The sequence below is a fragment of the Thamnophis sirtalis genome, unplaced genomic scaffold (assembly GCF_051295495.1).
Source record: "Thamnophis sirtalis isolate CommonGarterSnake01/CBP01778 unplaced genomic scaffold, rThaSir2_p1.2 scaffold_3, whole genome shotgun sequence".
Taxonomy (NCBI): Eukaryota; Metazoa; Chordata; class Lepidosauria; order Squamata; family Natricidae; genus Thamnophis; species Thamnophis sirtalis.
In genome coordinates, this window is record NW_028261383.1 from 162,573,620 (window position 1) to 162,586,392 (window position 12,773).

Consider the following 12,773-nt stretch of genomic DNA (forward strand, 5'->3'; position numbering starts at 1 on the left):
ACACTATAAAAAAGATGTTGAGGCTCTAGAAAAAGTGCAGAGAAAAGCAGCCAGGATGATTGGGGACAAGAGACTAAAACATACAATGAATGGTTACAGAAACTGGGCATGGCTAGTCTAGTGAAGAGAAGGACCAGCGAAGACATGATAGCAGTGTTCTAATATTTGAGGGGCTGTCACAGAGAGGAAGGGGTCAAGCTATTTTTCAAGGCACCTGGAGGCCAGACAAGAAATAATGGATGGAAACTGAACAAGGAGAGATTCAACCTAGAAATAAGGAGACATTTTCTGACCGTGAGAACAATCAACCAATGGAACAGAAGTTGCCTTTGGAAGTTGTGGGAGTTTCATCACTGGAAACTTTCAAGAAGAGATTGGACTGCCATTTGTCAGAAATGGGGTAGGGTCTCCTGCTTGAGCAGGGGGTTGGACTAGATGACCTACAATGTCCCTTCCAACTCTTTTAATCTAATCTAATGTGTGAGGAAAAGCAAATTTCCAAACAATGCTCCTTAGGAAGTGTTTTGATTTGTCCATTATAGTAATTAGGAGTCAAGATGGACTCAGATAACAAAAATAATAAAAGAGGCAAACTTGCTAATAAATAGCAATGTGTACCTTCCTCATTAATTGAAAACAGAGCTGAAGAGGAAGGATTTGAGTATGGGGGTGAAGCAACCTCTTGCTGTAGAAGTCCCCAATGATCTTAGAGTAAAGAGAGTTGTGATCTAATAATATCTGGAGAAAGGTGCCTCACAAGAGTGCAATCTGTTCATCTTTTAGATATGTGCTGGAGCTTCAATAGCACAATTGTGGCTACCATTTTGTCCTTTCTGACCACATCTTGCAGACACCTTGAGGTGTCACATCTCATTTCTAATTTGCTTTGCCTCTGCATGATAACCTCAGGACAAGTGAGGAACCTATTGCTTTGAGGCTGATATCAAAGTCACAAACGGGACATGATGCTTTGGTTTTACCAGCTGCAGATACCTGATGAGACAATCTTTTTAAAACTCCAGTTTATGCAATCCAGTTAGATACTACTTGATTTTTTAACCCCCACCCCCACAAATTCTCCATTTTTTGGCATTTTTACTCTATATTATATCTATACTATATTTGCTTTGGGTTCCCTACCTCACTTGGGATCGTACAACATACAACACTTGATGCTCTCATAAGGCAACAAATGCAGGGAGGAGACAATAAGGTTTAGAAGATAAATCTATCTGCCACTTGGCCCATCCACCACCTTCTAGGTTCCAAAGCAAAAGTGAATTTGGTTGGTCCATGTTGGAGAAGACTTCAGTGCCAGCATGTGGACACCAGCAGGGCATCAATACGTATACCCAAGATGGAAACACATGTAGGATACTGCAGAAAATGATATAAGATAAAACAAGGGTAAAGCTTGGTATGTGGGCCAGAGAGTCCACTTTTCCATGTTCATGTTCTTCCAAGCTTCTTTACTTACATTGGACTATGATCTTTTTTGACTCTCTGCTCCCGTGTGCTTCAAAACAGTTCCAGCTGCCGACATTAGCAAGTGATTTTTATTTGTTTGTTTTTCTAACAGCCAGATTTCTTCATTCTGTCCTGCTTCTTCAGAGTCACTTCAGTGTCTCTAGCCTGAGTTAGCCGCCTTAAATACAAGCATCTTGGCATGGAGATGCCGTTCCACCAGTGAACTAGATTAGATGTTCCATGCTGGGGTACCAAATCTGTTTCCCCAGCACAAGGGCACCAATGCTCCTCACCTCGGGTTTAAGTTCTGGGCCAATATGATTTGCATAGGCAGAAATTCAAATATTGTTTCTTCTGGATTAGAAGTGGGAAAACCTAGTTTGACAACACATCTGCAAAACAGAAGCTATGTTGCTGAAATCCCCCATGACTGGCAGATGTGGCTACCTGCTGCTCAAGGTGGAGGTGTGTGGGGTGGTGCCTATGCTAGCTGCAGCGAAGATGAGTATAGAAGATAGCAATTAAGGGAAGGGTTAGTATAGCAATTTCCTGATTGGAAACTGGTTGGAAAGAAAGAAGTTGAGATTGTTCCCTATAATGCTGTGCTTTTTGAATAAGCAACAAAAGGACACATCTTTCTATTGATTCCCTACTATAGTTTGAACTCACTTTTCTTTATAGCCATTAGCAATAGCAATAGCAATAGCAGTTAGACTTATATACCGCTTCATAGGGCTTTCAGCCCTCTCTAAGCGGTTTACAGAGTCAGCATATTGCCCCCAACAACAATCCGGGTCCTCATTTTACCCACTTTGGAAGGATGGAAGGCTGAGTCAACCCTGAGCTGGCAAGATTTGAACAGCCGAACTGCAGAACTGCAGTCAGCTGAAGTAGCCTGCAGTGCTGCATTTAACCACTGCGCCACCTTGGCTCTTGTTCTAATTGGGAAGGATCCCAGGGAAGACTTCCTAAGGGAAGTCCATTTGTGGTACTGAATTATGCATCAGTGGGTTTCCACCTTTCTTTTGATGCCTTACAGCTGCTGATTCCAAGTCCAAAGATGATAGTTGAATAGAGAAGCTTACACCGTGGCAGGTGCTCTTATAAGAATCTGGCATCGAGTGCAAACTATTCACACGGTCTCCCTCTGCTGTCTTTTACATTCCTTCTTTATCCCATTTTCTTGGGTGTAGTGACTTGGGTGTCAAAGCGAACCACCTTTCAAAGCTCTCAACGTTCAGTTTTACAACGAACCCCAAATTGTGGTGGCTCTGAGATCTCTTAATATCAGGGGGCCTCCAATGACGATTGCCAATTGTGTCTGAATCATCCAGTAGCTCTTCCTGGATGACACAGGCTTCAAGAGTGCTTGTGGCTTTGGCTTCGTTGTGACTTGGAACCGAACAATGCAAACAAGACAGCTTGCACCCACAGGATTTTTCCATCACTCCATGATGAATGAGCAAAATGAGGCCCTTTGTATTCTCCGATTCTGAGAATTATTTCCCCCCCTAACACTTTTCCCTCTCTTGCATAATCTTCCATTTCCACTCCCTCCACCCTGCGCCCCATGTTGTCTTGGCACTTTGATTTGCTATTTCCACAGTATCTTCATCCTATTTTTTTTGGCAAACACAACTTTCTTCCATCTCACTCCTTTTTTGTGTGTGTGTATACTATAAACCATTTCTCACGATCCTAATAGAAATATTATTAAACATGATAACATTGGTCTATATACACTTGCATTTCCGCAAAGAATGACATTTGTACCCTTTGAGTTACATTAGTGTGATCATAGGTAAAGGTAAAGGTTCCCAATGCACATATGTGATAGTTGTTCCCGACTCTAAGGCTCATCTCCGTTTCAAAGCTGAAGAGCCAGCGCTGTCCGAAGATGTCTCTGTGGCCAGCATGACTAAATGCCAAAGACTCATGGAACGATGTTACCTTCCCACCAAAAGTGGTCTCTATTTTCATACTTGCATTTTTTACATGCTTTTGAATTGCTAGGTTGGCAGAAGCTGGGACAAGTAATGGGAGCTCACTCCATTATGCGGCACAAGGGATTCAAACCATCGAACTGCCGATCTTTCTGATTGACAAGCTCAGCGTCTTAGTCACTGAGCCACTGCATCCCTTTTAGTGTGATCATATACCTGATCAATTATCTGGATGGTCATGAGAGAGCAATAGGAAATACCAACCTTTTGCTGCCATGTAGTGTTTGTTCATTATCTACTACCCAACTGTAGTATGGAAATGATCTTTGGTTATGGAAATTATCTTGCCTCTTTCCCCCCTGAGTTGTTCGCCGCCCTGAGTCCCTCCTGGAGAAGGGTGGCATACAAATAAACCTAATACAATACAATACAATAAAGCAACTTCACATAACAATGAAGTGCAATGCATACATCAGTAATATGTACACCATTTCTCTAGAACCGATTCCCATCCTGGTATATGTAAATACATTTGAATTCATTTATGTTTACGATGCAATGTGAGAATGACCTTGGGAGACTGGTCCAGAGACACTGCATAGTGCAGTGGTTCCCAAACTTGGCAACTTTAAGACTTGTGGACTTCAACTCCAAGAATTCTCCAGCCAGCAGAGCTGGCTGGAGAATTCTTGGAGTTGAAGTCCACAAGTCTTAAAGTTGCCAAGTTTGGGAACCACTGGCATAGTGGATGGTCTGATAAAAGACAGCATAATCCAGTGTTTTTCAACCTTTTTTGTGCAAAGGCACACTTTTTTCAGGAAAAAAAATCACGAGGCACACCACCATTAGAAAATGTTTAAAAAAATTAACTCTGTGCCTATATTGACTATATATAAAGTAATTTTCCCACAGCACACCTTACACTATGTCACGGCACGCTAGTGTGCCGCGGCACAGTGGTTGAAAAACACTGGCATAATCCACAGTGATGTGGAGGTGGCGGAAGAGTTGTACTTTTAGACTAGCAAGATTGTGATTTCTGCCTTACCAAGTAGACCTACAGGAAACATCAGCTAGTTTTATTTTACTATAAAACTATTAACAGAGTCTGGCAAGTCTGAAAGTACAATCTCCCTGTTTTCTTAACCCACCCATCCCCTCCCACACAAAAATTAGAAAGGGTCTCTTTTGAGCTTGCCCACCCTTTAGCCAGCTGTTCTTTACCTGACCATTCCCTAGACAATCTCTGAGCCAGTCTCCCAAGGTCAACCCACATACCCTTGCAATGCATGAGAATTAATGAATCAACAATAATGAATAATGTATTTTACTGTAGTCTCTTGACCCTGTCAAGGGACAGGGAAACCAGGAGAACTACACCAGGGGTGTCAAACTCGATCTCATTGAGGGCCACATCAGGGTTGTGTTTGACCTCGGGGGCCCAGGGTGGGCATGGCCAGCTCAAGGTCACTTGTGTCGGGGGCTCCTGTGGTGGCGTGAGCTCTCTGCCAGTGAAAATGGGCTCCCAATCTCTGTTTTCGGTTGCGACGATATCCTTCAACCCTCTGCCAGTGAAAATGGAGCTGGAGAGGGCTGCGTGTGGCCTTCCTGAGCTCCGTTTTCACTGGCAGAGGCACCACGTGTCGGTCCTTTGCTGTTTCCAGGGTAGCCCCATGGGCCACATCTAAGCACCCCATGGGCCAGATGCTGCCCATGGGCCTTGACACCCCTGATTTAGACAGTTCAAATGGGTACAAAGATTTATTGTAAGCTTAAGCTCTCTATAAGAATCTGAACTACTCAATTTGTCAGGAGACATACTGGTAAGATTGTTCCAGTACACATATAGCTTTCTACCATGTCATCTTCATCTTTTTCCCGAGGTGAGTCTATGGGTATTTCCAAATAATGACATAAGCTACAGCTTAACCACCAATCAAACCAAGTTGGGCAGAAAACACAAAGAGCACCAAAAGGTATTGTTGGGCCTCTTAGTTCCTGTTGTTGTTAGTCGCAAAGTCGTGTGTGCCCCATCACGACCCCATGGACAACGTTCCTCGAGGCCTTCCTCTCCTCTACCATCCTCTGGAGTCCATTTTAGCTCATGCCTATTGCTTCATTGACTCCATCCAGCCACCTCATTCTCTGTTGTCCCTTTCTTCTTTTGCCCTCAATCGTTCCCAGCATTAGGCTCCTCTCAAGTGAATCCTTCCTTCTCATTAGGTGGCCAAAGTATTTGAGTTTCATCTTCAGGATCTGGCCTTCTAAAGAGCAGTCAGGGTTGATCTCCTCTAGGACTGACCGGTTTGATCGCCTTGCAGTCCAAGGGACTCTCAGGAGTCTTCTCCAGCACCATAGTTCAAAGGCCTCCATTCTTTGGCACTCAGCCTTTCTCATGGTCCAACTTTCACAGCCATACATTGCAACTGGGAAAACTATAGCTTTGACTATACGCACTTAGTTTCTACATGTGCTTTGTTGCAGATCCAGGCTATAAGTCCTCTCTTCCAAACTTTTCATCCCTGCTGTTTCTCATACATGATTTTCTGACTAATAGGCTTCAAGGAATTGTTAGAAAAGAATGGCATTTCCCCATGCAAAGCTAGTACCATGGGACAAAGATGAAAGATGCCAATTAAAAGAATTACAGAGCAGGACATTGGTTAACTGAGCCATTAGGGCATCATCATCTCTGTGGTTTGGCCAAGCTACGACACCCATTTCCCCTCTGGTTATATGTATGGGATATATTAAATCGTTTTAATACAACTGAAATATGATCTAAAGTTATGTCCTTCCAAATGGGCAGGGCTGAATGGGATTGAGTGCAGCTAATAGATTTTAATGAGTGCGATTAACAAATGGGTGGGTATCACTAGCCCAACTTCAAAATATCTACGGCTGCCTTTTGTTTACTTGTATTACTGATACAGTTCAAGGGCAATCAAATAATCATTTCCAAGGAAACCATCGACTGAAACGTCCCGCATTTGCTGCCTGACAGTTTTGGTCTTGCGATTTGTCAATTGACTCCCCAGACATCTGAAGGGCGCCAGGTTGGGGAAGGCTCTACTACAATAAGGTTTTTAAAAAAACCAAATAAACAAACCCTCATCTTTTGTTTCTATTCATCCTTCCCTTCAAAGACGATGTGAACTGGGAATGTGTAAAGGGACACTGGAACTTCCAGGAATCAATATTCATGCTACATTAAGGTTTGTTTCCCTTCATATTCTTAGAATATTCTCTATTATGATTGATAAAAATAATTCCATTTTTCTAGTTCATGTTGAAATATCACGTGTTTCTTTGACTAAGCTGATCCTGCTTGTTTGCACACGCAATTTGGTTGGAAGCAATTAAAGGTTTTTATACTTCTTTGCTTCTCTTCCTGTGGCATCACATTGCTCTGTCCAGAGCTGGACCCTTGATCCCCCGCCCAGTGAATAGTAGATTGTCATACGAGTGTGGCACATGTGAACCGTCCAATATTTTGCACAAAGACAGCACACAGAACCCTGGGGGTAATTGTGCTGGGCCCCCTGCTCAAAGGATGGTTGAATAGTCAAGAGGATCAGGTGGATTGATGATTTGTATTTGCAGAAGTAAATTGAATCAATTATTTATACCAACAGTCACCTCCACTGATGGTCCACGAGAAAATTATGGTGGTCTGCAGAAAAATTATTTGCATTTTTTATAATGCACCAAGTACTACTTATCTTTTTTTTAAAATCATCAGTGGCCTGTGGGATTTAAAATTATGAATTTAGTAGACCTGAGGTCCAAAAGGTTGGTAACCCAACCTTGTGAGATGAAGGCTGGAGCTGCCTCTTCTCCCCCCTTTTTGGCTGTCTTAGGAGCCTTTGCAGGGAGCTCCTCAGCTGCCTCAGATACTATCCCCCTTTTTTTCTTGAAGGCTGGGCTGACGAAGGACCAGCTAAGGGGCTGTCCGGTGGAGAGACTTGAGGAGAGCCCACTGCCCCATCTCCAGCATTGGAAGCCATTACAATGAAAGGGGAAAACAGCCACCCTCAAGCTTTTGCTGACAAAGAAGCCCCATTACCGACCGTTACTTCAAAATGGTGCCCGTTTTGTCTTTGCGCCAAAATAAACTGCCTCTCACTTTCAGTCAGGCTTAAAATGGCGTTCGCAGCTATCTCTGTGAGAGAAACAGCCAGTGATCCTTCTGGGGCTTTTCAGCCGCTGCGCTGGACTTCTGACAAAGCCACAGGGTTACCACCCTTGGGCTTGTCACCGGGGCACTTCCAAGCCGTCCGAAGCCAAATCTTGTAAGTCAGGAGTTCCCAACCCCCTGGGTCACGTCCCAGTATCTGCCTGTGGGGCGTTTGGAACTGGACTGTGGAATCATCCCCTCCCCACCCCAGTCCTTGGAGACCACGGTTGTAAGTGATCCCTTGAAGTTCGTCTTTAACATTTCAACTCCAGACTCACCATTTGGAGGAACTTAAGTAAGTAGGATCAGGGGTTTTCAGGTGGAACTGAAGTCCCCCCACCTCTCCCGATAACCACACAAAAGTCTAGTTTACAGTCATGTTCAATGCTGTATGTTTACTTTCTTAAAATGTCAAGAAATTGCACTGTCCATTTTTGATCTGATACAACACAATCTGTTTCCAGGTCATTCGATCCTGTCAGTCTGGGGATGGCATTGTAATTTATCTACTCACGGATTTCATTTGGGAGGGGAGAGCACCAGAATCTGCCAGATACAAAAAAAGACATTTGAGCAAAAAGAAATCCATTGTCTGCATGTATGAAACTAATGGCTGTCTTTTCAGGGTAGGGTGCTTTAAAAAAACAACAAAACACTGCTATTCACAGCACTCCGACTCAGTCTGGCTTCATCTGTTTCCCACATCCATGGGCAAAAGGAAGCTACAGTGGGAAGATTCACGTTGCTGCGTGGCAGGACAGATCTGAATTGTGTTGCTGATGCTGGAGGAATGTGTATGTGAATGTCGCCACATGTCTGAAAAATAATTCTGGCTTTGGCTGCGAGGAGGGGAAAAAAGCAACATACTTAGAACTATAGCAAAGGCTCAATTTACTGGGTGGCTTAGATCCAGCACATGGTATATATTTTACATCCTTCTTCCATACCTTGCCTGGCCTCCCCCTCCCCCCCAATACACAATCTCACTACGAACAGTAAGAAAGACCCCCTTGAACACGACAAATGTCCCGTGTGGAAGATTCTTCAATTTAGGAATGTGTGGATCATTGTCATGGATGCCTGGGATGCTGCGACTGAACACAACTTTTCAGCACATGCAGACCCCAATCGATACGAAAGCAAAACAGATATGCACATTTCACATGAAGTGCCTTTCATCCGTAGAAAAGTGGTTGTGCCAGCAGCCGGATCCAATTAGAGTGAGTTACCTTCCATTATCCCACAAAGTGGATAGCTATGGAAGGTATTAACTCCTCATTTGAATAATAAGGCTCTTGCATAGGCACTTGCGTTGTTGTTTTAACAGGTACAGAAAAAGAAATCCCCAAGAAATGAAAGTTACAGGGAATTCAAATGCCACATACTGGTTCGGATAATAGAGGAACAGTCTATCTTGCTCACAGTATCCATCCCCCATTCCCCACCCCTGGCGTTTACTCTTTGGAATAAGGCTGCCTACTTTTATGGATCCGGACAAACCAACCAGTCACAAGCACCACAGGGCTATGCATTTTCATAGTTCCTTGATGCTGGAGGAATGGTCAAGTCAAGGACTCAAGTCCACAAGGAGGTGCAATTTGTTCCCACAAAATCCTATGGAAGGTAGAACAAAGTTTGTGCCTGTGTGATCTGTGTAATAGTGCAAATTAAAAAGGTCCAAGACCAAAAAGGTGTAATTAGGACAGTGGTTAGTAGGAACTGGGCTGGGTCAGTCCTACAAAGATATTGGCTATTGTCCGACATCCAATGTTTGTCTTCCGAACGTTCTCTCCATGCACAGTCCAGCTCCCTTGATGATGGGACATCCTCAACCGAGGGACCAAGTTTTGCTTTAAAAAAGGAGAATGACTTGGGCTCCTGTACAGCAGGGTCACTCTATGGACATCTTTGGTTCTGGAGGGGAAAGGCACCACCCCGACATCAGAGTAAAATGTCCAATTTGGCAGTCCATACAGCTGCTCTCCTGTGTCCTCTGTTTCTGCTGCTTGCATTGGCAGAATTGTGCACGTGGTAACACCCCAGGGGTAGCTATTAATCCTGGAAGGTCTACCATATGCCTTCTTCTACAGAGCCTCTCTGCCTGCACTTGGGAGTCAGTTTTCCAGCTTTAATGGCTGAGGGTAATGTGGGCTTTTGCGGCAGACCAGAGCCAGGACTGTGATACAAGTAACAAGCCACAAAGAATGATGTGTTCTTGCTGGAGGATAGAACAGCTCTTCATTGGTTCATGGGCTCTTCTTCCATTGGTTCTCCTTGCCGCCTAAAGCAGAAGAAGCCAAGACATTAAGGATTAGGAAAAGACACTGATCAAATCCAAGCTATGTCACGTGCTTGGAAATAAATAGGTCAAACATTCAAGTCCTGCTTGGGACTTGTAGTTCTGGGAGGTGAGGGAGGTGGGAGGGAGGGAGTCAAAGGAAGCAGAGAGATTTGTCTGTCAGAGAGCTGAGTTGCCCCAGGGACCTACCTACCTACTGCAGCATAATGCAGGTCTGAGATGTGCCTCACATAGAGTTGCTCTTAAAGGATTTCCCAAAAGTGCAGAATGTCGCATAAATTTCCCCAAATACAACTGTATGGAGCAGTATTTACATGCTTGTATTAAACAGTTTGGGGATGGGGGCCAGGATAAAGTGCAATCTGACCTTAAGGTAAATTCATTTCTGTCCCTTAGATTTGGCTCTGGAGAGCAGGCTCTTATTTTTAATTAGAGGGATGCAAAAATAAGTAGGAATTAATTAGTTTGGGCAAACCCTAGCCATCGATCTTCCACATGCTTCCACAGCTGCTACACTAAAGACCATCCTTCCAACGGTCTTAAAAGGTGAATGGGAGAACACGGACTTAAATTCATGTTTCCCGGATCCCAATCAATCAATGTTATTTGTGATGCTGGTTTTATTTATTGTTTCCAAAACTGTGGCTTCTCCCTTTCGGTCAGACTTGATCTACTCTGCACGCCTCCCTGAACTGCAATTTGGACTCGGCTCACCTTGTAGGTAGATGCGCTACAGCTATTTTTCAAGACCAATTTGCGAGAGGTCCCAACATCTTGAAAGTAGCGCTGCATGCAGATGGTAAAATGGGGGAACTTTCCTTCTGCCCTTATGGCAGGGAGCGTAGAATTAAAATGCTCCAGCAGGCAAATAGTTTTTCAAAATAAAAACGGGGATGTGATGGGGTCAGCCTTTGATTGGTGCTGTTGCCCAAGACAATTTTGACTTCAGAAGCACCTCTCGCCTGGCTAAGTTAGTCTTGGCAATAGCAATAGCAGTTAGACTTATACCGCTTCATAGGGCTTTCAGCCCTCTCTAAGCGGTTTACAGAGTCAGCATATCGCCCCCACAGTCTGGGTCCTCATTTCACCCACCTCGGAAGGATGGAAGGCTGAGTCAACCTTGAGCCGGTGAGATTAGAACCGCTGAACTGCAGATAACAGTCAGCTGAAGTGGCCTGCAGTACTGCACCCTAACCACTGCGCCACCTCGGCTCTGGCTTCAACATTTGATACCCCTGCATTTTCCCAAAGCTACGTTGCAGACGGGTGGTTTTAATAATTAAGGGACACACTCACTTTTTTTCGGCCATTACAGAAAGTGAGGCCAGTGCGGTCACTGTCTCCACCTCTTCCACGTCATGACGCTGGGCTTCCAAAACTGAATACCCCACAGTGGGGGCAAAACGACGTACAGAGCTCCAGTACTGGCCTAGAAGAGAAAAGGCAGGATCAGTGTCCGCTCCAGCACACAATGCGCAGAGGGACCCACCTTGACTGAGTCACACAGTGTATCCAAGGTTCCAAATTGAGGGGACTTGCTTTGAAACTTCACACCCTCCATACAAATTCAGCTGTGTTGTAAAAGCACCGGGGGGGGGGGGGGGGATAGTTAAAGGCTCAATACAGCAAGCTTGGAACATACCCTGCGCTTTATAGCCCTTTTCACAATTCCAGCTGGATTCTAGCTATTCCAGATCTGGGCTAACTAGGAACAATTCAATTTTTTTTTTAAAAATGTTGCAGTTTGAGATTGCAAACTGTACACAATAGGAAGAATCTACCTTTCTTTCCACAGATCCTAAAATTGCATGGGTAGTTCATCCTTCTCGCCTGGAATTCTTTAATTTTCATCACAAATTTGGGAGGCAGACTGGGCTGAGAGTTTGTTTTTTTACTTGCATCAGAGTCTCTTGGGCTTTAACCTGTCACTGTACCACTCAGTTTCTATATTACTGCTACACTAACAATAGTGTCATTGCATTGAAGAATTTGTTAAATATGGTGTGTGAGAATGTCCTTGGGAGACAGGAAGAGGAGGAGGAGGAACAGGAGTAGCAGGCTAGGCAGGTAAAAGGCAGATTTGTCCACAAAAAGAATCGGTGTGTTAAATGTATATTTACCGACAAAGAAATAAAGGTAAATTCCTTGTTGGTAAATATAAATTTAACACAAAAATAGTTTGTTGCAGAAGTGACTCCCTGTGAAGGGTCCTGGATTGGGGCTGAAAGGCAAAAGCGGAAGCCCTATTTTCTTTTGGATCTTTGGCCTGTCACAATTTCTATTATTCTACTATGCATTTTCTATTGTGGGGAAATGGGAGGGGGGATTGTACGGAGTAGATGCTATATAGCCAAAACAAAATTCCTTCTAGAAAGCCAAGGTCATCCTTTGTCTTTGCACCTCTGCACCTGACCGGGACTGGATGGGTGAAACTGCCAGCATGGTAGTGGAAGATTGGACCATGTGACGGGCTCGTGGGTGTGGGGTAAGATCTTGAACTTTCAACTACCATATTTTTCAGAGTATAAGATGCACCGGAGTATAAGACACACCAAGGTTTTGAAGAGGCAAATTTTTAAAAAAAGTAGGTAGGTAGATAGAGAGGGAGAGAGAAATATAGTAGGTAGGTAGGGAGAGAGAGAGAAATACAGTAAGTAGGTAGTAGGGAGAGAGAGAAGGTAGGCAGGTAGCAGTGGTGGGTTTCAAATTTTTTTTAGAACTTCTTCTGTAGGTGTGGCCTGCTTTGTGGGAGTGGCTTGCCAGCCATGTGACCGGGTAGGAGTGGCTTGCCAGCCATGTGACTGAATGGCAGTGGTTTGACAATCATGTGACTGGGTGGGCGTGGCCAACTTGTAAAATGTGGTGAAACTCACTTAACAACGCTCTT

General features: G+C 44.1%; 1 protein-coding gene across 3 annotated transcripts in view; it reads right to left on the reverse strand.

Annotated features, from left to right (window-relative positions):
- Nucleotides 1-8,461: 8,461 nt before the first annotated feature.
- The window catches only part of HDAC7 (histone deacetylase 7), a 235,504-nt gene continuing 231,192 nt past the window's right edge, over nucleotides 8,462-12,773 (reverse strand). For all 3 annotated transcript variants that reach the window (XM_087710652.1, XM_087710653.1, XM_087710651.1), the window contains 2 exons: nucleotides 11,183-11,315; nucleotides 8,462-9,868 (listed from right to left, as the gene is read on the reverse strand). In XM_087710652.1, coding sequence (XP_087566778.1) covers nucleotides 9,826-9,868; nucleotides 11,183-11,315 — 176 coding nt within the window. In that variant the 3' untranslated portion in view covers nucleotides 8,462-9,825. The remainder of the gene's footprint in view (nucleotides 9,869-11,182; nucleotides 11,316-12,773) is intronic.